A 27,813-nucleotide genomic window follows, 5' to 3' on the forward strand; every position below is an offset into this window, starting at 1 on the left:
TGCCAATAGGTACTTGGTTTGTAAGAGACTTCTATTTTGTTCTGAGATACTTATTCGTGAATTTAGCCACACCATGGAGAAACTAGACACTCTCACATGTTGCTGTTAGAGGTGTAAATTGGTCTAAAACCTATGGAGACAGTTTGGCATTATCTGTTAAACAAACAAACAAATAATAATAACCTTTGCCCTAGCAAAATACACAAACAAACAATATTCTAAAAACATTGTTTGTAATAGTATTGTTTGTAATAGTAAAAGATTGGAATCAACCTAAATGTCCATCAGTAGGGGGCTAGTTAAATATATTATGGTATATCCTTACAGTGGAATGAAATGCAGCTGTAAAAGAGAAGACAATTCTATATATTATATATAATATGGAAAAATCACCGAGTGTACTGCTATAAAAAAAGCAAAGTGCATAAGTACATGTAATATACCATCATGTGTGTAAAAAATGTTTGTATGGAGCTTCCCTGGTGGCACAGTGGTTGAGAGTCCGCCTGCTGATGCAGGGGACACGGGTTCGTGCCCCAGTCCGGGAAGATCCCACATGCCGCGGAGCGGCTGTGCCCGTGAGCCATGGCCACTGAGCCTGCACATCTGGAGCCTGTGCTCTGCAGCAGGAGAGGCCACAACAGTGAGAGGCCCGCGTACCACAAAAAAAAATAAATTTTTTTTGTATGAGGGAGAATAGTATTTATTTAAATATGCATAAATGGAAGAGTACATAAGAAATTAATACCAGTGATGACCTATTTGGTGGAGGAAAACTGGAAGGAAGACAGGATAAGGATGGGAAAGGGACTTGTCACTCTAGCTTAGTTTACCCACGTACACTAAATTATATGAATGTACTACATATTGCAAAAATTAAGTAATTTAATTCTAAAATTAAAATAAATCTAGTCACACTCTTTAGCTGAGATTTTTATGTTAGCACTACTGCTTATGATTTATATGGTATTTCCCTAATTGGAAAATAGGTCACACTCAAAGTTTTATGTGTAAACTCTTTTCATTTCAGATTTTGGATCTGCAGCAGAAATTAGAACATGCTCACAAAGTCTGTCTCACAGACACTTGTATTTTGGGGAGGAAGCAACTAGAGGAAAGGATAAAAGAAGCAATAGAAAATGAAGCTAAAATAAAGCAACAATATCAGGAAGAGCAACAGAAGAGGTAAGAGGAGCAAAGACGTCATTTTTCCATGGGCTGAGTTTATGAGCAGCATCAGTTGACCACTGCGTTTCCTCTTTGTCCCCACTGAAGTAAACTCAGTCATAAAACTTCATATATTGATATATACATAGCACACTGCATTCTAATTGTTTATTTTCTTGCTTGTCTTTCATACTAGAGTGTGGAATTCTCAAGGTCAGGGATTATTTCTTATTCTGGAACACACTTGGTGTACCAGTAAATCTTCTTGAATGAATGGATTGCCTATGAAATATGATACCCTGGGATTTGCTTGTCTAACTCTAACATGATTGGCACAAAATGCACACTAGAATGTGGTTGGTGTTTTGTATTTATCAGCTGATTTTCTTCAAAGAAGATCCAAGTACTTTACAGGCATCTTAATCATTAATAAGCTGCTACTGGGTAGAAGCTGTCATGTTTTTTCTAAAAGTATTTTGATTATTATTAGGATTCTTACTTAAATGATCTTCTTGTATATCTTAAACTTCAGTAACTGATGCTTCTTACTTCTATGGCACTAAGAATGATTCACGTATGTCTTAAGAAAAATATGGTTCTAACTACTGAAAAGATATATAGATATTCACATAAACTGTTAAGCTCAGAAACTTACTTTCAGCTCTAGTTGAAAGCTCTAGCATAGAGCCTGGCACTCAGTAGGTGCTCAGCAAATATGTTGTGAATAAATGAATGTTTGAATGAATAATGGATTCACTCAGTTAGGTACGATAGAAAAATACTTGTCTCACTGCCACTTCTACCAGGATGACACCCTCCTCCTGTTTTAATACAACTAGATCCTGAATAAACTACAATAAGTATACCTTTTAAACCACTGCTCACAAAGCAAGAGAAAGCTCTAGGGCAAGCATACAATGAGACAAAACAAAAATAATGAATGGTAAACAACCTTAGAGTCAAGGGGCAGATAACACTATCAGCCCCAGGTTCAAGAGAAGCTGAGGTAGTTTGCCACAAGGTAAGACAGCTGAACTAGAGACTCAAGTATGAGCTGGGCATCTTGAAGTAGCTAAGGTGTTCCTCAATAGGCAGCTCCCTTGCTTCCTAAGAAAATCCAAATTACCTCTGGGGGAAAGCAACCTCAATTTAGATATTAAAGGACTCCCATGTATTCAGTTTACTCAAATATAAGCTTACAAACAAAAATCACCAAATAACACAAGGAAACTGGTTACCATGAATGAAAGTCAGCAGAAACAACAAACATCAGATTTATAACCCCCAAGAAGTTCACCAATTGGAATTAGGAAGACTAGATTTTAAAACAATTGTGTTAAGTTTATGAAGAAACAAAAGATGCAATCAAAGAATTGAACAGGAAAAAGGCTATTTAACTTTCCTGAAACCTGGTTTCTAATGTTTGAAGTAGGCATAGTGATACCAGTTCTACACATCTTTTGTGAATATTGGCTGAAAAGAAATACATAGAAGAGACCAGAGGACAGACAGCAGAAGCAAGAAGAACTACGGTCCTGCAGCCTGTGGAACAAAAAACACATTCACAGAAAGATAGACAAGATGAAAAGGCAGAAGGCTATGTACCAGATGAAGGAACAAGATGAAACCCCAGAAAAACAACTAAATGAAGTGAAGAAAGGCAACCTTCCAGAAAAAGAATTGAGACTAATGATAGTGAAGATGATCCAGGACCTTGGAAAAAGAATGGAGGCAAATATCAAGAAGATGCAAGAAATGTGTAACAAAGACCTAGAAGAATTAAAGAACAAACACCTAGAAGAATTAAAAAAACAAACAAACAGAGATGAACAATACAATAACTGAAATGAAAAATACACTAGAAGGAATCAATAGCAGAATAAATCAGGCAGAAGAATGGATAAGTGACCTGGAAGACAGAATGGTGGAATTCACTGCTGCAGAACAGAATAAAGAAAAAAGAATGCAAAGAAATGGAGACAGCATAAGAGACCTCTGGGACAACATTAAACACAACAACATTCACAGTATAAGGGTCCCAGAAGGAGAAGAGCGAGAGAAAGGACCCGAGAAAATATTTGAAGAGATTATAGTCGAAAAGTTTCCTAACATGGGAAAAGAAATAGCCACCCAAGTCCAGGAAGTGCAGAGTCCCAGTCAGGATAAACCCAAGGAGAAACCTGCCAAGACACATAGTAATCAAATTGACAAAAATTAAAGACAAAGAAAAATTATTGGAAGCAACAAGGGAAAAATGACAAATAACATACAAGGGAACTCCCAAAAGGTTAACAGCTGATTTCTCAGTGGAAACTCTACAAGCCAGAAGGGAGTGGCATGGTATATTTAAAGTGATGAAAGGGAAGAACCTACAACCAAGATTACTATACCTGACAAGGATCTCATTCAGATTCAAGGGAGAAATCAAAAGCTTTACAAACAAGCAAAAGCTAAGAGAATTCAGCACCACCAAACCAGCTCTACAACAAATGCTAAAGGAACTTCCCTAAGTGGGGAAGAAAAAGAGAAGAGAAGAAAAAGACCTACAAAAAAAAAAAAAAACCCATAACAATTAAGAAAATGGTACTAGGAACATACATATCAATAATTACCTTAAATGTGAATGGATTAAGAGCTCCAACCAAAAGACACAGGCTCGCTGAATGGGTACAAAAACAAGACCCATATATATGCTGTCTACAAGAAATGCACTTCAGACCTAGGAACACATACAGACTGAAAGTGAGGGGTTGGAAAAAGATATTCCATGCAAATGGAAATCAAAAGAAAGCTGGAGTAGCAATACTCATATCATATAAAATAGACTTTAAAATAAAGAATGTTACAAGAGACAAGGGAGGACACTAGATAATGATCAAGGAATCAATCCAAGAAGAAGATACAGCAATTATAAATACATATGCACCCAACATAGGAGCACCTCAATACATAAGGAAACTGCTAACAGCTATAAAAGAGGAAATTGACAGTAAGAAAATAATAGTAGGGAACTTTAACACCTCACTTACACCAATGGACAGATCATCCAAACAGAAAATTAATAAGGAAACACAAGCATTAAATGACGTAATAGACCAGATAGATTTAATTGATATTTATAGGACATTTCACCCAAAAACAGCAGATTACACTTTCTTCTCAAGTGCATATGGAACATTCTCCAGGAAAGGTCACATCTTGGGTCACAAATTAAACCTTGGTAAGTTTAAGAAAATTGAAATCATATCAAGCATCTTTTCTGACCACAATGCTATGAGATTAGAAATCAGTTACAGGAGAAAATAAAAACATAAAATATACAAACACATGGAGGCTAAACAATACACTACTTAATAACCAAGAGGTCACTGAAGAAATCAAAGAGGAAATCAAAAAATACTTAGAGACAAATTATGATGAAAACACAATGATCCAAAACCTATGGGATGCAGCAAAAACAGTTCTAAGAGGGAAGTTTATAGCAATACAAGCCTACCTCAAGAAACAAGAAAAATCTCAAATAAACAGTCTAACCTTACACCTAAGGGAAATAGTGAAAAAAAAAACAAACAAAACCCAAAGTTAGCAGAAGGAAAGAAGTCATAACGATCAGATCAGAAATAAATGAAAAAGAAAGGAAGGAAACAATAGCAAAGATCAATAAAACTAAAATTGGTTCTTTGATAAGATAAACAAAATTGATAAACCTTTAGCCAGACTCATCAAGAAAGAAAGGGAGAAGACACATCAATAGAATTAGTAATGAAAAAGGAGAAGCAACAACTGACACTGCACAAATACACAGAATCATGAGAGATTACTACAAGCAACTATATGCGAATAAAATGGACAACCTGGAAGCAATGGACAAATTTTTAGAAAAGCACAACCTTCTGAGATGGAACCAGGCAGAAACAGAAAATATAAACAGACCAATCACAAGCATTGAAATTGAGACTGTGATTAAATATCTTCCAGCAAATGTGCAGGATCAGACAGCTTCACAGGCTAATTCTATCAAGCATTTAGAGAAGAGCTAACACCTATCCTTCACCAACTCTTCCAAAATATAGCAGAGGGAGGAACACTCCCAAACTCATTCTATGAGGCCACCATCACCCGGATAACTAAACCAGACGAAGATGTCACAAAGAAAGAAAACTACAGGCCAATATCACTGGTGAACATACATGCAAAAATCCTCAACAAAATACTAGCAAACAGAATCCAACAACACATTAAAAGTATCGTACACTATGATCAAGTGGGGTTTATCCCAGGAATGCAAGGATTCTTCAATATACGCAAATCAATGAATGTGATAAACCATATTAACAAACTGAAGGAGAAAAACCATATGATCATCTCAATAGATGCAGAAAAAGCTTTCGACAAAATTCAACACCAATTTATGATAAAAACCCTCCAGAAAGTGGGCATAGTGGGAACCTACCTCAACATAATAAAGGCCATATATGACAAACCCACAGCCAACATCGTTCTCAATGGTGAAAAACTGAAACCATTTCCACTAAGATCAGGAAGAAGACAAGGTTGCCCACTCTCACCTCTGTTATTCAACATAGTTTTGGAAATTTTAGCCATAGCAATCAGAGAAGAACAAGAAATAAAAGGAATCCAAATCAGAAAAGAAGAAGTAAAGCTGTCACTGTTTGCAGCTGAGATGATACTATACATAGAGAATCCTAAAGACACTACTAAAATTGACTAGAGCTAATCAATGAATTTGGTAAAGTAGCAGGATACAAAATTAATGCATAGAAATCTGTTGCATTCCTATACACTAACAATGAAAAATCTGAAAGAGAAATTAAGGAAACAATCCCATTTATCATTTCAACAAAAAGAATAAAATACCTAGGAATAAACCTACCTAAGGAGACAAAAGACCTGTATGCAAAAAACTATAAGACACTGATGAAAGAAATTAAAGATGATACAGGGCTTCCCTGGTGGTGCAGTGGTTGAGAGTCCGCCTGCCGATGCAGGGGATGCGGGTTTGTGCCACGGTCCGGGAAGATCCCACATGCTGTGGAGCGGCTGGGCCTGTGAGCCATGGCCGCTGAGCCTGCGAGTCCGGAGCCTGTGCTCTGCAAAAGGAGAGGCCACAACAGTGAGAGGCCCGTGTGCTGCAAAAAAACAAAACAAAACAAAAAAGATGATACAAACAGATGGAGAGTTATACCATGTTCTTGGATTAGAAGAATCAACATTGTGAAAATGACTATACTACTCAAAGCAATCTACAGATGCAATGCAATCCCTATCAAACTATCAATGGCATTTATCACAGAACTAGAACAGAAAATTTCACAATTTGTATGGAAACACAAAAGACCCCGAATAGCCGAAGCAATCTTAAGAAAGAAAAACAGAGCTGGAGGAATCAGGCTCCCTGACTTCAGACTATACTGTAAAGCTACAGTAATCAACACAGTATGGTACTGGCACAAAAAGAGAAATATAGATCAATGGAACAGGATAGATATCCCAGAGAAAAACCCACACACCTATCATCAAGTAACCTATGACAAAGGAGGCAAGGATATACAATGGAGAAAAGACAGTCTCTTCAATAAGTGGTGCTGGGAAAACTGGACAGCTACCTGTAAAAGAATGAAATTAGAACACTCCCTAACACCATACACAGAAATAAACTCAAAATGGATTGGAGACTTAAATGTAAGACCAGACACTATAAAACTCTTAGAGGAAAACATACGAAGAAGAGTCTTTGACATAAATCACAGCAAGATCTGTTTTGATCTACCTCCTAAAGAAAGGGAAATAAAAATAAACAAATGGGACCTAATGAAGCTTTAAAGCTTTTGCAAAGCAAAAGAAACTACAAACAAGATGAAAAGACAACCCTCAGAATGGGAGAAAATATTTGCAAACTAATCAACAGAGAAAGGATTAATCTCCAAAATATATAAACAGCTCATGCAGCTCAATATTAAAAAAACAAACACTATGTATATGTATAACTGATTCACTTTGTTATAAAGCAGAAACTAACACACCATTGTAAAGCAATTATACCCCAATAAAGATGTTAAAAACAAACAAACAAACAACCCAATAAAAAAATGGGCAGAAGACCTAAATAGACATTTCTCCAAAAAAGACGTACAGATGACCAAGAAGCACATGAAAAGCTGCTCAACATCACAAATTATTAGAGAAATGCAAATCAAAACTACAGTGAGGTATCACCTCTCACCAGTTAGAATGGGCATCATCAGAAAATCTACAGACAACAGATGCTGGAGGGGGTGCGGAGAAAAGAGAACCTTCTTGAACGGTTGCTGGGATTGTAAATGGATACAGCCACTATGGAGAACAGTGTGGTGGTTCCTTAAGAAACTAAAAATAGAATTACCATATGACCCAGCAATCCCACTACTGGGCATATACCCAGAGAAAACCATAATTCAAAAAGACACATTCACCCCAGTGTTCATTGCAGCACTATTTACAATAGCCAGGTCAGGGATGCACCCTAAATACCCATCGACAGACGAATGGATAAAGATGTGGTACATATATACAATGCAATATCACTCAGCCATAAGAAGGAACGAAATTGGGTCATTTGTAGAGACGTGGTTGGATCTAGAGACTGTCATACAGAGTGAAGTAAGTCAGAAAGAGAAAAACAAATACCATATATTAACGCATATATGTGGAACCTAGAAAAATGGTACAGATGGACCAGTTTGCAGGGCAGAAATAGAGACACAGATGTAGAGAACAAACATATGGAGACCAAGGGGGGAAAGTGGTGGGAAGTGGTGGTGTGATGAATTGGGAGATTGGGATTGACATATATACACTAATATGTATAAAATGGATAACTAATAAGAAAAGAAAAAGAAATATGTAGAAGAAATATATGAACTAAGTATAGGAAAATGAAATATGGAGGGAAGTTATTTTCCACAACAAAGGAGACTATCTAGTACACATTATTTTGTAACCTGAAGAAAGCAACCCCAATTTAGATATTTATGTTGTAACCTACTTTTTTCACTTAAAATAGTATAATCTGTTTACCTGCCATTAAATCTTCTTCTAGAACATTATTTTAATAACATGCCATAATTTATTTACTCAGTCCTTTATTGTTGGACATCTACATTTTTCCCAGTTTCTTGCTATAGGAAAGAATAACATAATATATACCTCCTAGACAAATTTTTATGCATATCCTTCATTTCCTTGGGATAAATTCCAGCAAGTATAATTATAATATAACTGCCTATCATAAAATTTCAAATATTGAAGAGCTATATAAAATAAAAAGCATACGTTCTTCAGAATTTTACCCTTCAGCAATAACCACTTTAAGTGGTTGCTATGTATTTCTCATATGTTTTTCTATGTTTATGCATATATTTTTTATTCTAGTTTTATTTTCTTTTAAGTTGAATCATTTTACTCTATTGCTTTGGAATTTGCATTTTTAACCTAACAATATAACATGGACATCTTATTAGCCACTTAGTAGCTGCATCACCTTGGGCAAGTTTCTTATCCTCTATGCCTGTCCACGCCTACCTCATAGAACCAGTGTGTGGATTGGATGAGTTATAGCAGTTGGCTTGTATCAGTGTCTGGCACATACTAAGCACTTGTATCAGTCAGGGTTCAAACAAAGAAGTAAAACCAATAGGAGTCATATATATTTATCAATAATAAGAGATTTGTTACAGAGAGCTGATCTTATACAGTTGTGGGAACAGGTTACACAGTCTGTAAGCCTGTCATCTTTGTTTCTTATGCTGGAACTCAAAGTCCGCAGGGCAACCAGTCAGGAAGTGAAAATGGATATAAAGTGAGGGAGAGCTGGAACCCATGAGCACAAGCTGAACCGCAGAGGCTGGCCTGGAACCCAGGTCAGTTTCACTACCTCCAACCTTGATAAAGTAGGGAGAAGCTGGTCCCCCTCATCAAGGAGCTGCAAAGACCTGGCCCAGGAGATCGAGAAGATGAAGGAGGATGAGAGGGAAGGTGGAGCAGTTGCAGACCCAGCTGTCACCTCACGCCACGGTGAGCAGCAGATAAGCATCAACAGTATGAGCTGCAGAAGCACCTGCTCTGACTTTCCAAGTGTAAAACTGCTTCACTTCCACCCTCCAAATCTTGAGCAAATAGATCTCTTGTAGCCCACTCTAACCAGAAACATACATGGAAGGAATTCCTACCCAAGTTGACACATTTTACAAAGCCACTACTACCGAGGTGTTATTATTGTTGTTATTTCTATATTCGATGTTACTGTTGTCAAAATCATAATCTTCTTCTCTTCAGCGAAGTGGAATATTCATTTTGGCTAGAAAAAAAATGTTTGGGGATAAGGGAAGTGGCAAAAAAAAAAAAAAAAGAGGCTAGAAAGGTAAGGTAGGCTTGGTCATGCTGAGCCTAACTAGCCACATTATGGAGTTTGGACTTGTTTATGGGTGAGATTGGTCTATAGTTTTCCTTTCTTGTGTCTTTATCTGGTTTTGCTCTTAGGGTATGCCGGCCTCATAGAATTAGTTAGGAAGTGTCCCCTCTTCTTCAATTTTTCTGGAAGAGATTGTAGAGAATTGGTATCATTTCTTCCTTAAATATTTGGTAGAATCTGGGCCTAGTGCTTTATTTTTTGGAAGGCTATTAAGTATTGATTCAATTTCTGTAATAGATATAGGCCAGTTCGGATTATCTATTTCTCCTTGTGTAAATTTTAGTAGATTGCATCTTTCAAGGAATTGGTCCATTTTATCTGTTATCCAATTTGTGGGCATAGAGTTGTTCATACTATCCCTCTATTGTCCTTTTAATGTCCATAGGATCAGTAGTGATGATGATGATCCTGCTTTCATTTCTTTTTTTTTTTTTTTTTAACATCTTTATTGGAGTATAATTGCTTTACAATGGTATGTTAGTTTCAGCTTCACAACAAAATGAATCAGTTATATATATACATATATTCCTATATCTCTTCCCGCTTGCGTCTCCCTCCCTCCCACCCTCCCTATCCCACCCCTCCAGGCGGTCACAAAGCACCGAGCTGATCTCCCTGTGCTATGCGCCTGCTTCCCACTAGCTATCTACCTTACGTTTGGTAGTGTATATATGTCCATGCCTCTTTAACGCTTTGTCACCGTTTACACTTCCCCCTCCCCATAGCCTCAAGTCCATTCTCTAGTAAGTCTGTGTCTTTATTCCTGTTTCACCCCTAGGTTTTTCATGACATTTTTTTTTTAAATTCCATATATATGTGTTAGCATACGGTATTTGTCTCTCTCTTTCTGACTTACTTCACTCTGTATGACAGACTCTAGGTCTATCCACCTCATTACAAATAGCTCAATTTCATCTCTTTTTATGGCTGAGTAATATTCCATTGTATATATGTGCCACATCTTCTTTATCCATTCATCCGACGATGGACACTTAGGTTGTTTCCATCTCTGGGCTATTGTAAATAGAGCTGCAATGAACATTTTGGTACATGACTCTTTTTGAATTATGGTTTTCTCAGGGTATATGCCCAGTAGTGGGATTGCTGGGTCATATGGTAGTTCTATTTGTAGCTTTTTAAGGAACCTCCATACTGTTCTCCACAGTGGCTGTATCAATTTACATTCCCACCAACAGTGTAAGAGGGTTCCCTTTTCTCCACACCCTCTCCAGCATTTATTGTTTCTAGATTTTTTGATGATAGCCATTCTGACTGGTGTGAGATGATATCTCATTGTAGTTTTGATTTGCATTTCTCTCATGATTAGTGATGTTGAGCATTCTTTCATGTGTTTGTTGGCAGTCTGTATATCTTCTTTGGAGAAATGTCTATTTAGGTCTTCTGCCCATTTTTGGATTGGGTTGTTTGTTTTTTTGTTATTAAGCTGCATGAGCTGCTTATAAATTTTGGAGATCAATCCTTTGTCAGTTGCTTCATTTGCAAATATTTTCTCCCATTCTGAGGGTTGTCTTTTGGTCTTCTTTATGGTTTCCTTTGCTGCGCAAAAGCTTTTAAGTTTCATTAGGTCCCATTTGTTTACTCTTGTTTTTATTTCCATTACTCTAGGAGGTGGGTCAGAAAGAATCTTGCTGTGATTTATGTCATAGAGTGTTCTGCCTATGTTTTCCTCTAAGAGTTTGATAGTTTCTGGCCTTACATTTAGGTCTTTAATCCATTTTGAGCTTATTTTTGTGTATGGTGTTAGGGAGTGATCTAACTTCATACTTTTACATGTAGCTGTCCGGTTTTCCCAGCACCACTTATTGAATAGGCTGTCCTTTCTCCACAGTACATTTCTGCCTCCTTTGTCAAAGATAAGGTGACCATATGTGCGTGGGTTTATCTCTGGGCTTTCTATCCTGTTCCATTGATCTATCTTTCTGTTTTTGTGCCAGTACCATACCGTTTTGATAACTGTAGCTTTGTAGTATAGTCTGAAGTCTGGGAGCCTGATTCCTCCAGTTCCTTCTTTCGTTCTCAAGATTGCTTTGGCTATTCGGGGTCTTTTGTGTTTCCATACAAATTGCAAAATTTTTTGTTCTAGTTCTGTGAAAAATGCCAGTGGTAGTTTGATAGGGATTGCATTGAATCTATAGATTGCTTTGGGTAGTAGAGTCATTTTCACAATGTTGATTCTTCCAATCCAAGAACATGGTATATCTCTCCATCTATTTGTATCATCTTTGATTTCTTTCATCAGTGTCTTATAATTTTCTGCATACAGGTCTTTTGTCTCCTTAGGTAGGTTTATTCCTAGATATTTTATTCTTTTTGTTGCAATGGTAAACGGGAGTGTTTTCTTGATTTCACTTTCAGATTTTTCATCATTAGTGTATAGGAATGCCAGAGATTTCTGTGCATTAATTTTGTATCCTGCCACTTTACCAAATTCATTGATTAGCTCGAGTAGTTTTCTGGTAGCATCTTTAGGGTTCTCTATGTATAGGATCATGTGATCTGCAAACAGTGACAGCTTTACTTCTTCTTTTCCGATTTGGATTCCTTTTATTTCCTTTTCTTCTCTGATTGCTGTGGCTAAAACTTCCAAAACTATGTTGAATAAGAGTGGTGAGAGTGGGCAACCTTGTCTTGTTCCTGATCTTAGTGGAAATGCTTTCAGTTTTTCACCATTGAGGATGATGTTTGCTGTGGGCTTGTCATATATGGCCTTTATTATGTTGAGGAAAGTTCCCTCTATGCCTACTTTCTGCAGGGTTTTTATCATAAATGGGTGTTGAATTTTGTCAAAAGCTTTCTCTGCATCTATTGAGATGATCATATGGTTTTTCTCCTTCAGTTTGTTAATATGGTTTATCACATTGATAGATTTGCGTATATTGAAGAATCCTTGCATTCCTGGAATAAACCCCACTTGATCATGGTGTATGATCCTTTTAATGTGCTGTTGGATTCTGTTTGCCAGTATTTTGTTGAGGATTTTTGCATCTATGTTCATCAGTGATATTGGCCTGTAGTTTTCTTTCTTTGTGACATCCTTGTCTGGTTTTGGTATCAAGGTGATGGTGGCCTCGTAGAAGGAGTTTGGGAGTGTTCCTCCCTCTGCTATATTTTGGAAGAGTTTGAGAAGGATAGGTGTTAGCTCTTCTCTAAATGTTTGATAGAATTCGCCTGTGAAGCCATCTGGTCCTGGGCTTTTCTTTGTTGGAAGATTTTTAATCACAGTTTCAATTTCAGTGCTTGTGATTGGTCTGTTCATATTTTCTATTTCTTCCTGATTCAGTCTTGGCAGGTTGTGCATTTCTAAGAATTTGTCCATTTCTTCCAGATTGTCCATTTTATTGGCATAGAGTTGCTTGTAGTAATCTCTCATGATCTCTTTTATTTCTGCAGTGTCAGTTGTTACCTCTCCTTTTTCATTTCTAATTCTATTGATTTGAGTCTTCTCCCTTTTTTTCTTAATGAGTCTGGCTAGTGGTTTATCTATTTTGTTTATCTTCTCAAAGAACCAGCTTTTAGTTTTATTGATCTTTGCTATTGTTTCCTTCATTTCTTTTTCATTTATTTCTGATCTGATTTTTATGATTTCTTTCCTTTTGCTAGCTTTGGGGTTTTTTTGTTCTTCTTTCTCTAATTGCTTGAGGTGCAAGGTTAGGTTGTTTATTCGAGATGTTTCCTGCTTCTTAAGGTGGGCTTGTATTGCTATAAACTTCCCCCTTAGAACTGCTTTTGCTGCATCCCACAGGTTTTGGGTCGTTGTGTCTCCATTGTCATTTGTTTCTAGGTATTTTTTGATTTCCTCTTTGATTTCTTCAGTGATCACGTCATTATTAAGTAGTGTATTGTTTAGCCTCCATGTGTTTGTATTTTTTACAGATCTTTTCCTGTAATTGATATCTAGTCTCATGGCGTTGTGGTCAGAAAAGATACTTGATACAATTTCAATTTTCTTAAATTTACCAAGGCTTGATTTGTGACCCAAGATATGATCTATCCTGGAGAATGTTCCATGAGCACTTGAGAAAAATGTGTATTCTGTTGTTTTTGGATGGAATGTCCTATAAATATCAATTAACTCCATCTCGTTTAATGTATCATTTAAAGCTTGTGTTTCCTTATTTATTTTCATTCTGGATGATCTGTCCATTGGTGAAAGTGGGGTGTTAAAGTCCCCTACTATGAATGTGTTACTGTCGATTTCCCCTTTTATGGTTGTCAGTATTTGCCTTATGTATTGAGGTGCACCTATGTTGGGTGCATAAATATTTACAATTGTTATATCTTCCTCTTGGATCGATCCCTTGATCATTATGTAGTGTCCTTCTTTGTCTCTTCTAATAGTCTTTGGTTTAAAGTCTATTTTGTCTGATATGAGAATTGCTACTCCAGCTTTCTTTTGGTTTCCATTTGCATGAAATACCTTTTTCCATCCCCTTACTTTCAGTCTGTATGTGTCTCTAGGTCTGAAGTGGGTCTCTTGTAGACAGCAAATATATGGGTCTTGTTTTTGTATCCATTCAGCCAATCTGTGTCTTTTGGTGGGAGCATTTAGTCCATTTACATTGAAGGTAATTATCGATATGTGTGTTCCTATTCCCATTTTCTTAATTGTTTTGGGTTCGTTATTGTAGGTCCTTTCCTTCTTTTGTGTTTCTTGCCTAGAGAAGTTCCTTTAGCAGTTGTTGTAGAGCTGGTTTGGTGGTGCTGAACTCTCTCAGCTTTTGCTTGTCTGTAAAGGTTTTAATTTCTCCATCAAATCTGAATGAGATCCTTGCTGGGTAGAGTAATCTTGGTTGCAGGTTTTTCTCCTTCAACACTTTCAATATGTCCTGCCACTCCCTTCTGGCTTGCAGAGTTTCTGCTGAAAGATCAGCTGTTAACCTTATGGGGATTCCCTTGTGTGTTATTTGTTGTTTTTCCCTTGCTGCTTTTAATATGTTTTCTTTGTATTTAATTTTTGACAATTTGATTAATATATGTCTTGGCGTATTTCTCCTTGGATTTATCCTGTATGGGACTCTCTGTGCTTCCTGGACTTGATTAACGATTTCTTTTCCCATATTAGGGAAGTTTTCAACTATAATCTCTTCAAATATTTTCTCAGACCCTTTCTTTTTCTCTTCTTCTTCTGGAACCCCTATAATTCGAATGTTGGTGCGTTTAGTGATGTCCCAGAGGTCTCTGAGACTGTCCTCAGTTCTTTTCATTCTTTTTTCTTTATTCTGCTCTGCAGTAGTTATTTCCACTATTTTATCTTCCAGGTCACTTATCCGTTCTTCTGCCTCAGTTATTCTGCTATTGATCCCATCTAGAGTACTTTTAATTTCATTTATTGTGTTGTTCATCGTTGCTTGCTTCATCTTTAGTTCTTCTAGGTCCTTGTTAACTGATTCTTGCAATTTGTCCATTCTATTGTCCATTCTATCTCCAAGATTTCGGATCAACCTTACTATCATTATTCTGAATTCTTTTTCAGGTAGACTGCCTATTTCCTCTTCATTTGTTAGGTCTGGTGGGTTTTTATCTTGCTCCTTCATCTGCTGTGTGTTTTTCTGTCTTTTCATTTTGCTTATCTTACTGTGTTTGGGGTCTCCTTTTGATATTAGTGATTTGTGTCTTCTCTAGCCTGGCTAGAGGTTTATCAATTTTATTGAGTTTTTCAAAGAACCAGCTTTGGTTTTCTGGTTTTTCTCTACTGTTTTCCTGTTTTCAGTTTTATTGATTTCTCCTCTAATCTTTATTATTTCTTTTCTTCTGCTTTATTTAGGCTTATATTAGTCTTCTTTCTCTAGTTTCCTAAAGTAGAAGCTTAAATTATTGATTTTCAATCTTTCTTCTTTTATAATATTTGCATTTAATGCTATAAGTTTCTCTCCAAGCACTGCTTTTGCCACATCCCACAAATTTTGTAAGTTGCGTTTTCATTTTCATGTAAACTACGTGTACTTTAAAATAATTTTAAGATTTGTCTTTAACACACGTATTGTTTAGATAGAAGTATGTTTGTTTAATCTCCAAATATTTTGTGATTTTCCACCTTTCTGTTATGGATTTATAGTTTCATAGTATTTTAAGCAGTTGTATAGCATTTTGTTACATAGATATATCACAATTTATATAAAATGTTTTTTAGACTTTTTGCTGTTATAAAATAATTTTTTTAAATATTTTATTTATTTATTTGGTTGCACTGGGTCTTGGTTGCAGCAGGCGGGCTCCTTAGTTGCAGCTTGCCGGCTTCTTAGTTGTGGCATGCAAACTCTTAGTTGCAGCATGCATGTGGGATCTAGTTCCATGACCAGGGATCAAACCCAGACCCCCTGCATTGGGAGCATGGAGACTTAACCACTGTGCCACCAGGGAAGCCCCTAAAATAATTTTATAATTAATATCCTGACACATAAGACTTTGTAACTATAATGAAGTATGAGAAGTGTTATACTAAGGGAGGTTTAGGATGCTCAGATAACACATAGCAGGGAGACCTAATTTGGTCTAGGAAGCTCGAGAAAGCCTTCCTCAAAGAAAGCTATTTAAGCTGAGAGGCAAGTAGTTGTTATGGTAAAACTAAGTGGAAAATATCAGGCAAAGGAAGGCCTGGAAGAGGAGGATAGGGAAAAGGTTGGAGTTGCAGGGGAGGAATAAGTGTGGAGAATGACTTGTTTCAGGAAGTGAAAAAGTGCATTTTGCCTGGAACAAAATGTTTGAGGGTAGAGGAAGTGGCAAGAAAATGAGGCTAGAAAGGTAAGCTAGCTAACAAACCATATTAAAGGAATTCCCCCACTGCTGAGAGCCCGGCTGGGTTCAGTCCTTGGTCGGGGAAATAAGATCCCAAAGTCCAAAAAAATAATTTTTACTTTATCTTAAGAGTAAAGGAGAATGCTACAGCAGTGTTAACACATGTGCATTAGTATCAATAGTGTTTGTAACTAACAACCCTATATTAAAGCAAGAAAATGATGAGATTCAACTCATAAAGCACTCAGAACAAGTACAAAGAATATAGAATCCCCGGGACTTCCCTGAGGGTCCAGTGGCTAAGACTCCTCGCTTCCACTGCAGGGGACATGGGTTTGATCCCTGGGCACGGCCAAAAAAAAAAAAAAGAAAGAATAAAGAATTTGGAATTAGAGCCCTACCTCCAACGTTTCCTAGCCGTGTGACCTGGAGCAAGTTAATTAAACCTCTCTGTGCCACAGCTTCCTCTGGTAAATAAGGAAAATTATTTATTCTTCATAGGGTGGTTTTCAGGAGTGAGAGAGAAAACTAAGAAAAGCTTCTGTCACAAAGGAGTTTCCTTTGATGTTGTTCCCTTTATCTTACGGACACCTACCTTACCTCAGTGAACCAAAAAAAATCCCCTGTGCCCAGTATAACAAATTTAGGTCAAAGAGTTTCTTTTGCAGAGCTTTGCAATTCACAGTGTGGTTTAATGTACATTCATTGCCTTCAGGAAACTCCTAGATCAGAATATGAATGAGCTACAAGAGCAAGTGAAAATCTTAAAGGATAAAGAGAATCAACTGGAAATGACCAGTTCTCAGCAACAATCCAGAATTCAGCAACAAGAGACCCAACTTAAACAACTGGAAAATGAAAAAAGAAAATCTGATGAGGTAAGAAAGCAAATAGGTATGCTTCTCAGTTTCCCTATTCCCTTAGACCTAATTGATAGCTAATAAGAGCTAATAATTATTGAATGCCTAGCACTTTACCCATGAAGTTTAGTCAGGATTCATTCAGGAAAGCAGAATCTACTCTAGGTATTGCAAGCAAGAAGGAATTTAACACGGGGAAGAACATGCTTACAGAGCTGTTGGAAGGGAGAGGTAGGGGTGAGTAGAAGGTTGCCAGCTTTCAATAAATCCAGAAGTTCAGAAATCACAGGGAAACCAACTCCTGCAGCACCGAAGTGGGAGATTTACAGGAACTCTCCCTGAAGCCCTTACAAAAGTCTCATCTGCTATCTTCCGTTTCATCTACCTGGTAGTGTTACCCAGATACTGGATTTGCCTCGTGGTAGGTGTTGAGCCAAAAGATACAGCCAAGCCAAAGAACAGGAGAAGGAAGGGTTTGTTACTTGCAGCAAGTAAGAACACCAGGGCTCTCTCCCAAAGCAGTGTCTCCTTGAACAGCAAAACTGGGGAAGTTTTAAGCTAAGGGTACGTGCATATTCATGAAGGAGCTTGAGCAGAGGAGAATTCAGCATAGAATTGGGGCAAAGGTCCATAGAGTCCAAGCTTTAGTTGATTGAAGTCATGAGGGTCAACATCATCATGCTGTCCTCCACCTAGGTGGGGGTCTTACTTCCTGTAGAAATCAAAGACGTGTATCAGATTGTTATGTATATCCCTTGAGGAGGAACTAGGACTAGATTTATCGCTGAACTATTGTTTCTTGACTGCTTTTCCTTTGTTCTTACATTCCCTCACTTCCATTTAGATCATTAATTACTGAGACCTGTTCAAGGGCAAGCATCGTGGCCAGGCTTAGATCACAAAATGGATTAGGCCAAAAATGGCTTCTGTCAAGAAAGCCATGCCTGGTTCTTTCTCCAGGGACCCCCTACCATATCTGCTTCGAGTAGTGCTAGAGGAGAACAGTGGCTTTTCCTATGCTTTCCCCCATGCTTTCCAAACTGTGTGCAGCTGCCTTTCATTTGCAGAAACCAAACTGGAACTCTGCTGTCAAGGGAGTTTGGGAAAAGTTTTCAGACTTCCAACCTTGCAGCACAGGGGACAGCTTAGAAAAATAGGGGCCCTGGTAAGCAATGTCACAGTCCACTTTGTATAATCAGCTTCCAAACAAACCCTTTTACCCAATATTTAACCTTTTAAACAATAAAAAGAATAGTATGCTTGAAAAGCAAGAAGAACTACAATTCTCCAGCCTGTGGAAGGAAAACCACATTCACAGAAAGATAGACAAAATGAAAAGGCAGAGGACTTTATACCAGATGAAGGAACAAGATAAAACCCCAGAAAAACAACTAAATGAAGTGGAGATAGGCAACCTTCCAGAAAAAGAATACAGAATAATGATAGTGAAGATGATCCAAGACCTCAGAAAAAGAATGGAGGCAAAGATTGAGAAGATGCAAGAAATGTTTAACAAAGACCTAAAGAATTAAAAAACAAACACCTAGAAGAATTAAAAAAACAAACAAACAGAGATGAACAATACAATAACTGAAATGAAAAATACACTAGAAGGAATCAATAGCAGAATAACTGAGGCAGAAGAATGGATAAGTGACCAGGAAGACAGAATGGTGGAATTCATTGCCATGGAACAGAATAAAGAAAAAAGAATGAAAATAAATGAAGACAGCCTGAGAGACCTCTGGGACAACATTAAATGAAACAACATTCACATTATAGGGGTCTCAGAAGGAGAACAGAGGAGAAAGGACCCGAGAAAATATTTGAAGAGATTATAGTTGAAAACTTCCATAACATGGGAAAGGAAATAGCTACCCAAGTCCAGCAAACACAGAGAGTCCCAGGCAGGATAAACCCAAGGAGAAACACACTGAGACACATAGTAATCATATTGACAAAAATTAAAGACAAAGAAAAATTATTGGAAGCAACAAGGGGAAAATGACAAATAACATACAAGGGAACTCCCATAAGGTTAACAGCTGATTTCTCAGCCGAAACTCTACAAGCCAGAAGGGAGTGGCATGATATATTTAAAGTGATGAAAGGGAAGAACCTACAACCAAGATTACTATACCCAACAAGGATCTCATTCAGATTCGAGGGAGAAATCAAAAGCTTTACAGACAAACAAAAGCTAAGAGAATTCAGCACCAACAAACCAGCTCTACAGCAAATGCTAAACGAACTTCTCTAAGTGGGAAACATAAGAGAAGAAAAGGACCTACAAAAAAAAAAAGCCATAACAATTAAGAAAATGGTACTAGCAATATACATATAGATAATTACCTTAAACGTGAAGGGATTAAATGCTCCAACCAAAAGACATAGGCTTGCTGAATGGATACAAAAACAAGACCCATCTATATGCTGTCTACAAGAGACCCACTTCAGACCTCGGGACACAAACAGACTGAAAGTGAGGGGATGGAAAAAGATATTCCATGCAAATGGAAATCAAAAGAAAGCTGGAGTAGCAATACTTATATCACATAAAGTAGACTTTAAAATAAGGAATGTTACAAGAGACAAGGAAGGACACTAGATAATGATCAAGGGATCAATCCAAGAAGAAGATATAACAACTATAAATATATATGCACCCAACATAGGAGCTCCTCAATACATAAGGCAACTGCTAACAGCTATAAAAGAGGAAATCGACTGTAACACAATAATAGTGGGGGACTTTAACACCGCACTTACACCAATGGACAGATCACCCAGACCGAAAATTAATAAGGAAACACAAGCTTTAAATGACGAGGAGATTGGGAGATTGGGATTGACATATATACACTAATATATTTAAAATAGATAACTAATAAGAAACTGCTATATAAAAAATAATTTTAAAAATTTTTTAAAAAATGAAGAGTAGTATGCTTTCCTCTAATAGGATGCACTATCACTCATATAAATGAAGATGAAATCTCAGAACTTAGATTGGGACTTGAACCCAGCCAAAACCCACATTGGGACTTGAGCCCACTGTCTTAATTGCGATCACACACCTGGTCTCAGGAATTAATGAAGCTGAGGTTCTTCTGTCTCATCTCAGAAAGAATTCAGTGGATAACAAAGTGATAGGTAAGAAGTGGATTTATTTAGAGAGAAATATATTCCATAGGCAGAATGCAGTCCATCTCAAAAGGCCAGAGCGGCCCTGGGAGAAACTCACTCCACAGACAGAGTGTGGGCCATCTCAGAAGGTGAGAGGCCCCGAAATATGGCGTGGTTAATTTTTATAGGCTGGGTAATTTCATAGGCTAATGAGTGGGAGGGTTATTCCAACTATTTTGGAGAAGGGACAGGGATTTGCAGGAATTGGGTGACTGCCCACTTTTGGGACTTTTATGGTTGGCCTCAGAACTGTCACAGCACCTGTGGGTGTGTTGTTTAGCTAGTTACAACGAGCATATAATGAGGCTCAAAGTCTACTGGAAGTCAAATCTTCTGCCATCTTTGACCTAATCGGTTCCAACCAGTTTTTGTTGTATCCTCAACAGCTATGTCATTCTTTTAAAGGTTGTGCCCTGCCTCCTGTTTCATTGATACACTTAACTTCTCAGAGTCCCAGCAGCGTCTGTGGTCATTTGGGGGTAATGTTAATTGCTGCTTCTTCAGTCTCAATCCACATGGATATACTAACTTTAAAACTTAATTATGGTATAGGGAGGGTGGGAGGGAGGGAGACGCAAGAGGGAAGACATATGGGAACATATGGTTATGTATGACTGATTCACTTTGTTATAAAGCAGAAACTAACACACCATTGTAAAGCAATTATACCCCAATAAAGATGTTAAAAAAAAAACAAAAAAAAACTTAATTATAAGTTAACTACCAATAATACAATAACACATGTTTTGCCAATGAGGTATAGGTTTGAAAAGCCACTCCCATTCCAGCTCTTGGTTTCTTTCCCATATTCTGGCTCTGAGAGAAACAGCATCATATATCAATCAATGGTTAAAAGTTTAGACATCATCTTATCGGACATCACTGAACCTCAAAAGATGTTTTCACCTAGCCAGCATCATAACTACATCCTCCATAGGTCTTTCCACTGTTTTGCAGGTTTGTTTTTTTTACTGGATAGTGGGATATAGGGTGAGACCAATGACTCTCATATATATGAGCTTTTGTTTCACTTCTCTTAGTGTAAAATGATTTTCTTGGTCAGAAGCCATGTTGGGTGGTAGTATATCATGACAAGAAATAAAGAATTTGGTAAGTCCACAGATGGTGGTCCTGGCAAAAGCATTGTGGACAGAGAAAGCAAATCCGTATCTAAAATGAGTGTTTCCTTACTATGTATAAAATAGATAACTAATGAGAACCTACTCCATAGCACAGGAAACTCTACTCAGTGCTCTGTGGTGACCTAAATGGGAAGGAAATCTAAAAAAGAGTGGATATATATGTACGTATGACTGAATCACTTTGCTGTACAGCAAGAAACTAACAACATTGTAAATCAACTCTACTCCAATAAAAATTAATGAAAAGAACAAAAATAAAATGAGTGTCTCTTTCACTGAGGACAAATTGTTGTTCTCTGCATGGTGGAAGGGGTCCAGCGTAATAAACCTACTACCAGGTGGCTGCCTGGCCCCCCAACTGCCATAACAGTTGCTCAACATTGATCTGTGCTTTTAGCAAGTTGAGTGGATTAGCCTTGGTGACTCCTTATAAAATATATTCCTGCCCCCATGCACTTTGCACATGAGCCCACTGAGTGAGCAAATAGATAGAAAAAGAGGCTAAGTGACATCCAGAATGTACTATTTTTTCCACCTGATTATTGAGAGCCACCTCTTCTGTGGAAGCCCTCTGCTGAGCAGAAACACATGTAACACATACACATTCACACTCTAGGCCTGTGCTGTCTAATATTGTGTCAACTAGCCACATGTGGCTAAGTTAATTAAAATTACATAAAATTAAAAATTCAGTTCCTCAGACACACTAGGCACGTTTCATGTGCTCAGTAGCCACGGGTGGCAAGTGACCACCATGTTGGAGAGTGCAGACATAGAACATTCCCACCGATTGGACAGCATTTCTAGTCCAGGCCCCTTTTCCAGGCCTCTTTTTCATCAGTCCTCCAATATTATTCTTTCCAAATCCCTGATCATCTGGCCAAACTATTAGAAACTTTCTATAAATTAGCATAGGTCCATGCCTCTGGACATCTCCCTTTCCAGGCAAAGTGAACACAAGCTTTGCCCACTGAGATTTCCCTTCCCCCTGGTCTTAAGGGCTACCCCTCAGTTGGGGCTGTATGCCACAGCAGCCCTACTTTTTTTGTTTTAAATATCTTTAGTGGAGTATAATTGCTTTACAATGTTGTGTTCGTTTCTGCTGTATAACAAAGTGAATCAGCTATACATATACATATATTCCCATATCCCCTCCCTTTTGCGTCTCCCTCCCATCCTCCCTATCCCACCCCTCTAGATGGTCACAAAGCACTCAGCTGATCTCCCTGTGCTATGCAGTTGCTTCCCAACTGCATATCTATTTACGTTTGGTAGTGTATATATGTCAGTGCTACTCTCACTTCGTCCCAGCTTAGTGGTTGCTGCATATTGTACAGAATCATATGTACATCAGGCCCGAATTTATTCTTCCTTGGCTAACTGGTCATAGGGAACTCCCCATTAGGCCATAGGTTTGGGTTAAGAGAGGTGGTGATGCAATAGAAGTAAGTACCACTTGCTAATGCAGCTTGGAACCTTAAGGACCTGCTGGGGCTCAGTATTTTACATAGCAATTCTGTTTGAGGATGGAGTACTACTGCACATGCCCAGCTCAATGCTCAGTGAATAATAGAACACCTCATTTCAGGAAGGACAGCTCAGGTTACTCGATACTTGATTTCTCATGGCCAACCATTCAGTCTCCACCAGGGCCAGTCACAAGCAAGGACCTTTCTCAAAAGGCAAAGAGATATTATAGGAGGAGAGATGACTTTCCTCCCAAATCATAACATTAAACTACAGTTTTCCAGAGGCTCTATATTGCTTCCTCAGCTGCCATGGAAACTTGGAGCAACTTTGGGTCTGCTGGGTCATAAAGCCCAAGTGGCAAAGCAGTTTGCACTGCAGCCTGTCACAGCACAGATCTTTGTCTTGCTTTGGGCACCACTAAAACCATACAGCCTTGAAGGTTGCTTGATAAATGGGTTGAAGGCAAAGGTGGTATAAGTTGATTCTAGACTCTGAAGAGGCATTCCAAGCACTTGGCCTCTTCTACCATCAATAGCCCTCATGCCTCAGGTCAGAAAGCCAACAAAGAGAATCTTCTATTCCGGATTGTCTAGTTTGACTATACATTCAAGAATTGGGGAGAGGGCTTCCCTGGCGGTGCAGTGGCTGAGAGTCCGCCTGCCGATGCAGGGGACACGGGTTCGTGCCCCGGTCTGGGAGGATCCCACATGCCACGGAGCGGCTGGGCCTGTGAGCCATGGCCGCTGAGCCTGTGCGTCCGGAGCATGTGCTCCGCAACGGGAGAGGCCACAGTGGTGAGAGGCCTGCGTACCGCAAAAAAAGAAAAAAAAGAATTGGGAAGAAATCACTGAGGAGATTCACAAACCCACTAGGCCCATCATGAAACCTACACTGAGCCAATGAATCACTGCAGACCTACTCTAAGACACTGTATGTGTTCAAACTCCATTTTCCACCTTACTTCCTTAAGCCCTCACTCTGAATTGTGAACCTCAGTCTCATTTTGGGTTCCAAGGTATTAGTGTTGACTGAGAACCACTGTACTGTATGTAATTCCCCCAAAGTCCAGATAGTTCCCTTTCTCCAATGCCCAGTCACCTGGGTAAAAGGCCACAGGCCTCTTTGGGGAAGGCTTTGGAGAAGATCACATGCTTGTGGCAGCGTCACACACAAGGTTCTTCCTGAAGACAACCTAGCAAAAGGACCCTGGGTCTGAACTGACTCAGGTCTGGGGATTGAGTAAGAGGCCATTACTCTCCACTGTTGTCATTCAAATTGGGCCTCTGTTCACCAGACCCAGGTGCATTTATATATTTATTCATTTATTTAAAAATACAACTCAATTAAAACTTTAATAGGCTGTTCATCTATTTTAGTCCTGTAATCACTGTGAGCAATTAACTACAACCAAAGATCGCTACGAGTCAAACCATTTGGTTAAATCTCTGGCCCTATTATCTAATAAGAGTAATAATGCCCACCTTGTATCAGGGGGTTAAACATTGCCACTTGATCTCCGACACGCTGCAGTACCATCATCCCCACTAAAATCAGGGCTTCAGTGTTGGCATCTCCCACCATCATCCTCAGTAGGAGAGCATTATAGAGCATTTCAAGGAATCTGGAGCTCCCCTCACCAGTGTATTTGGCAAAGCCTGGGGGAAAGGAGTGTCTTCTGAGTGACGTGCGGGTCATAGTGATGAGGTGGTGAGCAGGTCGCCCATGACAAATCTACTCCAAACTTCCGATCTACTTAAGACTTTGGCTTCTTTCCTCTCTTATACCAAGGAAGCATGGCATCTTAATGTCATTTAACACAGGTCACTGTTGGGTCCAAGTTTCAGTCCACCAACCAAGCAAACTATTAAAGTCACGTTAGACGTTAAAATCAACACATTAAATCCTGAATCTCTGGTAAGCGCATCCATGTCAATAAATTCAGCCTATTCAACATTATATTCCTTTCTCCCTAGTGTAATGCCTTACAAATACAGTCCTACCTGTATTCCTCAGGTTTCTGCCAATTTAATTTGGCAGAATCTTTCCATTCTTTCAATATGGCAGTCCTCCTAGGTGAGTCCCTATACTCAACCCCCTCTCCCCAGGACAGGCTGGGATCTGACTCTAGTTGTAGGATTGGAGGCAAAGAGAAGCAGTAGTGGTATAGGGTGGATGTTAAGAATAATAGGTATCCCTGCACAGGTAGCTTTCTCAGGTGGAGTCAGTAGAGTCCTCGGTGCAAGGGTGTTTAATCTGAGACAGCAGGACTGCTTACGCTGCTAAGAGGGGCTCAGTAGGATTTCTAGGTCCAGGGTGCTCAAAGTTATTGGAATCCTGTCAGATGTTCTCATTCCCAATTCTCAGATTTGCATGTGTTTCCAAATAAAGCACTATTTTTCACATAAGAGATGTGGCAAGTCTACGAAATCAACTTATGCTGCAATTCTGCCACCTACTTGATGAAATTTGGGTTTGGGATATATTGACCTGCTGCCTACATGAAGGATGTGCTCTGGGTCTCTGAGTATGCCTTGTTCCAATAATTAAACCCCAAGCTGGACACTTTCTCCTCTTTGGCTCATTAACGTGGTCAGGTGTGGCTCGCCACCCCGCACTCCTTGGAGTTCTCAGTGCCTCTGTAACTTTGTAGCAGTCCTGTGGTCTGCCAGAGCACTTCACCACAGGCAACTACATTATAATTTAATCAATTTTGGTCATGGATTGCTAATATTAGTGACAAGATTAAACTGCCTTCAAATCCGACCAGCTCAGACACTAAGTCCAGACTCCCTGGAGCCACTTCTAGAACCAAATACTTTATTAGTCAGGGTTAGGTCAGGAAAACAGCTTTCACTCTACTTCAAGCTGGAAGACTCTCTATATGTGGAATTAAATGCTCACAAATCTACTGGAAAGGTTGGGGGAACAGAAGTCAAGGAAAAGACCTATTGGCTTTCAGGAATTCTGGAAGTGCAAAATCACAGGAAGCTACTCTGGTTTCCATATGCCTTTTTCAGCAGAAAGGCGTTGCCAGTTTCCATTTCGTCAACATCAAACCTGTATTCAGCAGAGTATTCCCATACTTTTAAATGTTTTTCAGCATCTGAAGAGCAACCAGGAATTGTCAGAGAAGCTGTCTGGGTTGCAGCAGGAGAAAGAAGCTCTACGTGAAGAGTATGGGCAATTTTTGAAGCGGCTTGATGTCCATGTGAGGTAAACAAAAACAAGTTCCCTTTAGAAGACTGAGCTACTTCTTAGGGAGCCAGAGCAGGGGATGCTCACAGAAGTGACCTTTCAAGAACGCCAACACCGATTTCCTTCATTCCCAAAAGTTCTATCTATAGGGCTTTTCCTAGGGAGATATGGGGCCTCATTCCTTCCCAAGAGAGGGAGGAGGAAGGGAATTACTATTTATTGAGCTCTAGTGGTAGCTAACATCTTGCTCTTCCCCAAATATACCCCCTCACTTGCCTTCAGCCTTCTTTTTCCCTTGCGTACTTTCCTCAGTCTGGACCACGCTCTCCCTATTTCAACTCTTCATTCTCAACCTAGGAGTCACCTCCTCAAGAAGCCTTTCTTGACACCTCCGGCCTGGGTTGAGTGAGGTGTCACTCTTTGTGTTCCTGTAGCCCTTTGTACATGGCTCTCTGTAATTATTTAAGAACTTGCCATGTTGTTTTGAAATAACGTGACTCACACCTGTCTTCCTCACCAGACTGTAGGTTTTAAAGGACATGGGCCATGGTCTTACTCATCCTTTTATCCACAGTCCCTGGTATATAACAGGTGCTCAATAAAAATTTATGTTCCCAAACTACCTGCTTTTTCTTCCATTCCCTGGTCATCATCCTACCAGATTCCTCCCGCTCTCTTCCTCTCTGAAGTGTAGCTTAGTAGTTCAGAGTATGGACTCTGAAGCCATATTGCTTGGGTATAATTACTGGTTCTACTAGGAACTAGCTGTGACCTTGGGCAAGTTAAATAACCTCTCTGTACCTGAGGTATCTCATCTTTAACATGGACAAAATAGCCATTCCTATCACATAAAGTTGTTATGAGAGTTAACTGAATGAATATATGTAAAGCGTTTACTTAGAACGGTGTCTAGCGCACAGCTGTTATTATTATTATATCTACTTATTTTTAGTTTTTAACCATGACCCACCTCTCTGCTCCTAGCTCTGCGCCCCTCTGCTCTATTCTTTCTATAGGTTGAAGTTTCTTATTCTCTTATGTTCTCACTCACCTACTGTGTTGATTGTAGTTATGATAATGATTTAAAAACCATTTTCTGAAACTCCAGACCTGTGGTTGAAAAGCAACACTGTTTTAATCAGTGTATTTCATTCCTTGACGAGTGGTCAGCACCAAGCAAGAACTTTAGCAAAACAGCTCAGGTTAAGTCTAGGCCTGCTGGAATCAACCCTCACAACGTAGCCCAGAGTTAGTTAAGAATTACCCACTGGTCCTGTGATTGATGTTTTTATACAAAGTAACACATGAAAAACCATTTTTGTACATATATTTTTCATTTTAAAAATTATTTTTATACAGTAAATTCCTAGGTGTGGAATTACTAGTCCAAAAGCTGGAGGTATGGATCATAAAATGTATTATCAAACACTCAGAAGAGGGCTTCCTTGGTGGCGCAGTGGTTGAGAGTCCGCTTGCGGATGCAGGGGACACGGATTCGTGCCTCGGGCCGGGAGGATCTCACATGCCACGGAGCGGCTGGGCCCATGAGCCATGGCCGCTGAGCCTG

General features: G+C 38.9%; 1 protein-coding gene across 1 annotated transcript in view; it reads left to right on the forward strand.

The window, feature by feature from the left end:
* CCDC30 (coiled-coil domain containing 30) overlaps positions 1 to 27,813 on the forward strand; it is a 173,179-nt gene that overhangs the window by 123,973 nt on the left and 21,393 nt on the right. Inside the window, exons 17-19 of the mRNA XM_079917435.1 lie at positions 1,031 to 1,185; positions 17,109 to 17,271; positions 26,152 to 26,264. Coding sequence (XP_079773561.1) covers positions 1,031 to 1,185; positions 17,109 to 17,271; positions 26,152 to 26,264 — 431 coding nt within the window. The remainder of the gene's footprint in view (positions 1 to 1,030; positions 1,186 to 17,108; positions 17,272 to 26,151; positions 26,265 to 27,813) is intronic.

This window comes from Stenella coeruleoalba, assembly GCF_951394435.1.
Source record: "Stenella coeruleoalba genome assembly, chromosome: 1".
Classification (NCBI taxonomy): domain Eukaryota; kingdom Metazoa; phylum Chordata; class Mammalia; order Artiodactyla; family Delphinidae; genus Stenella; species Stenella coeruleoalba.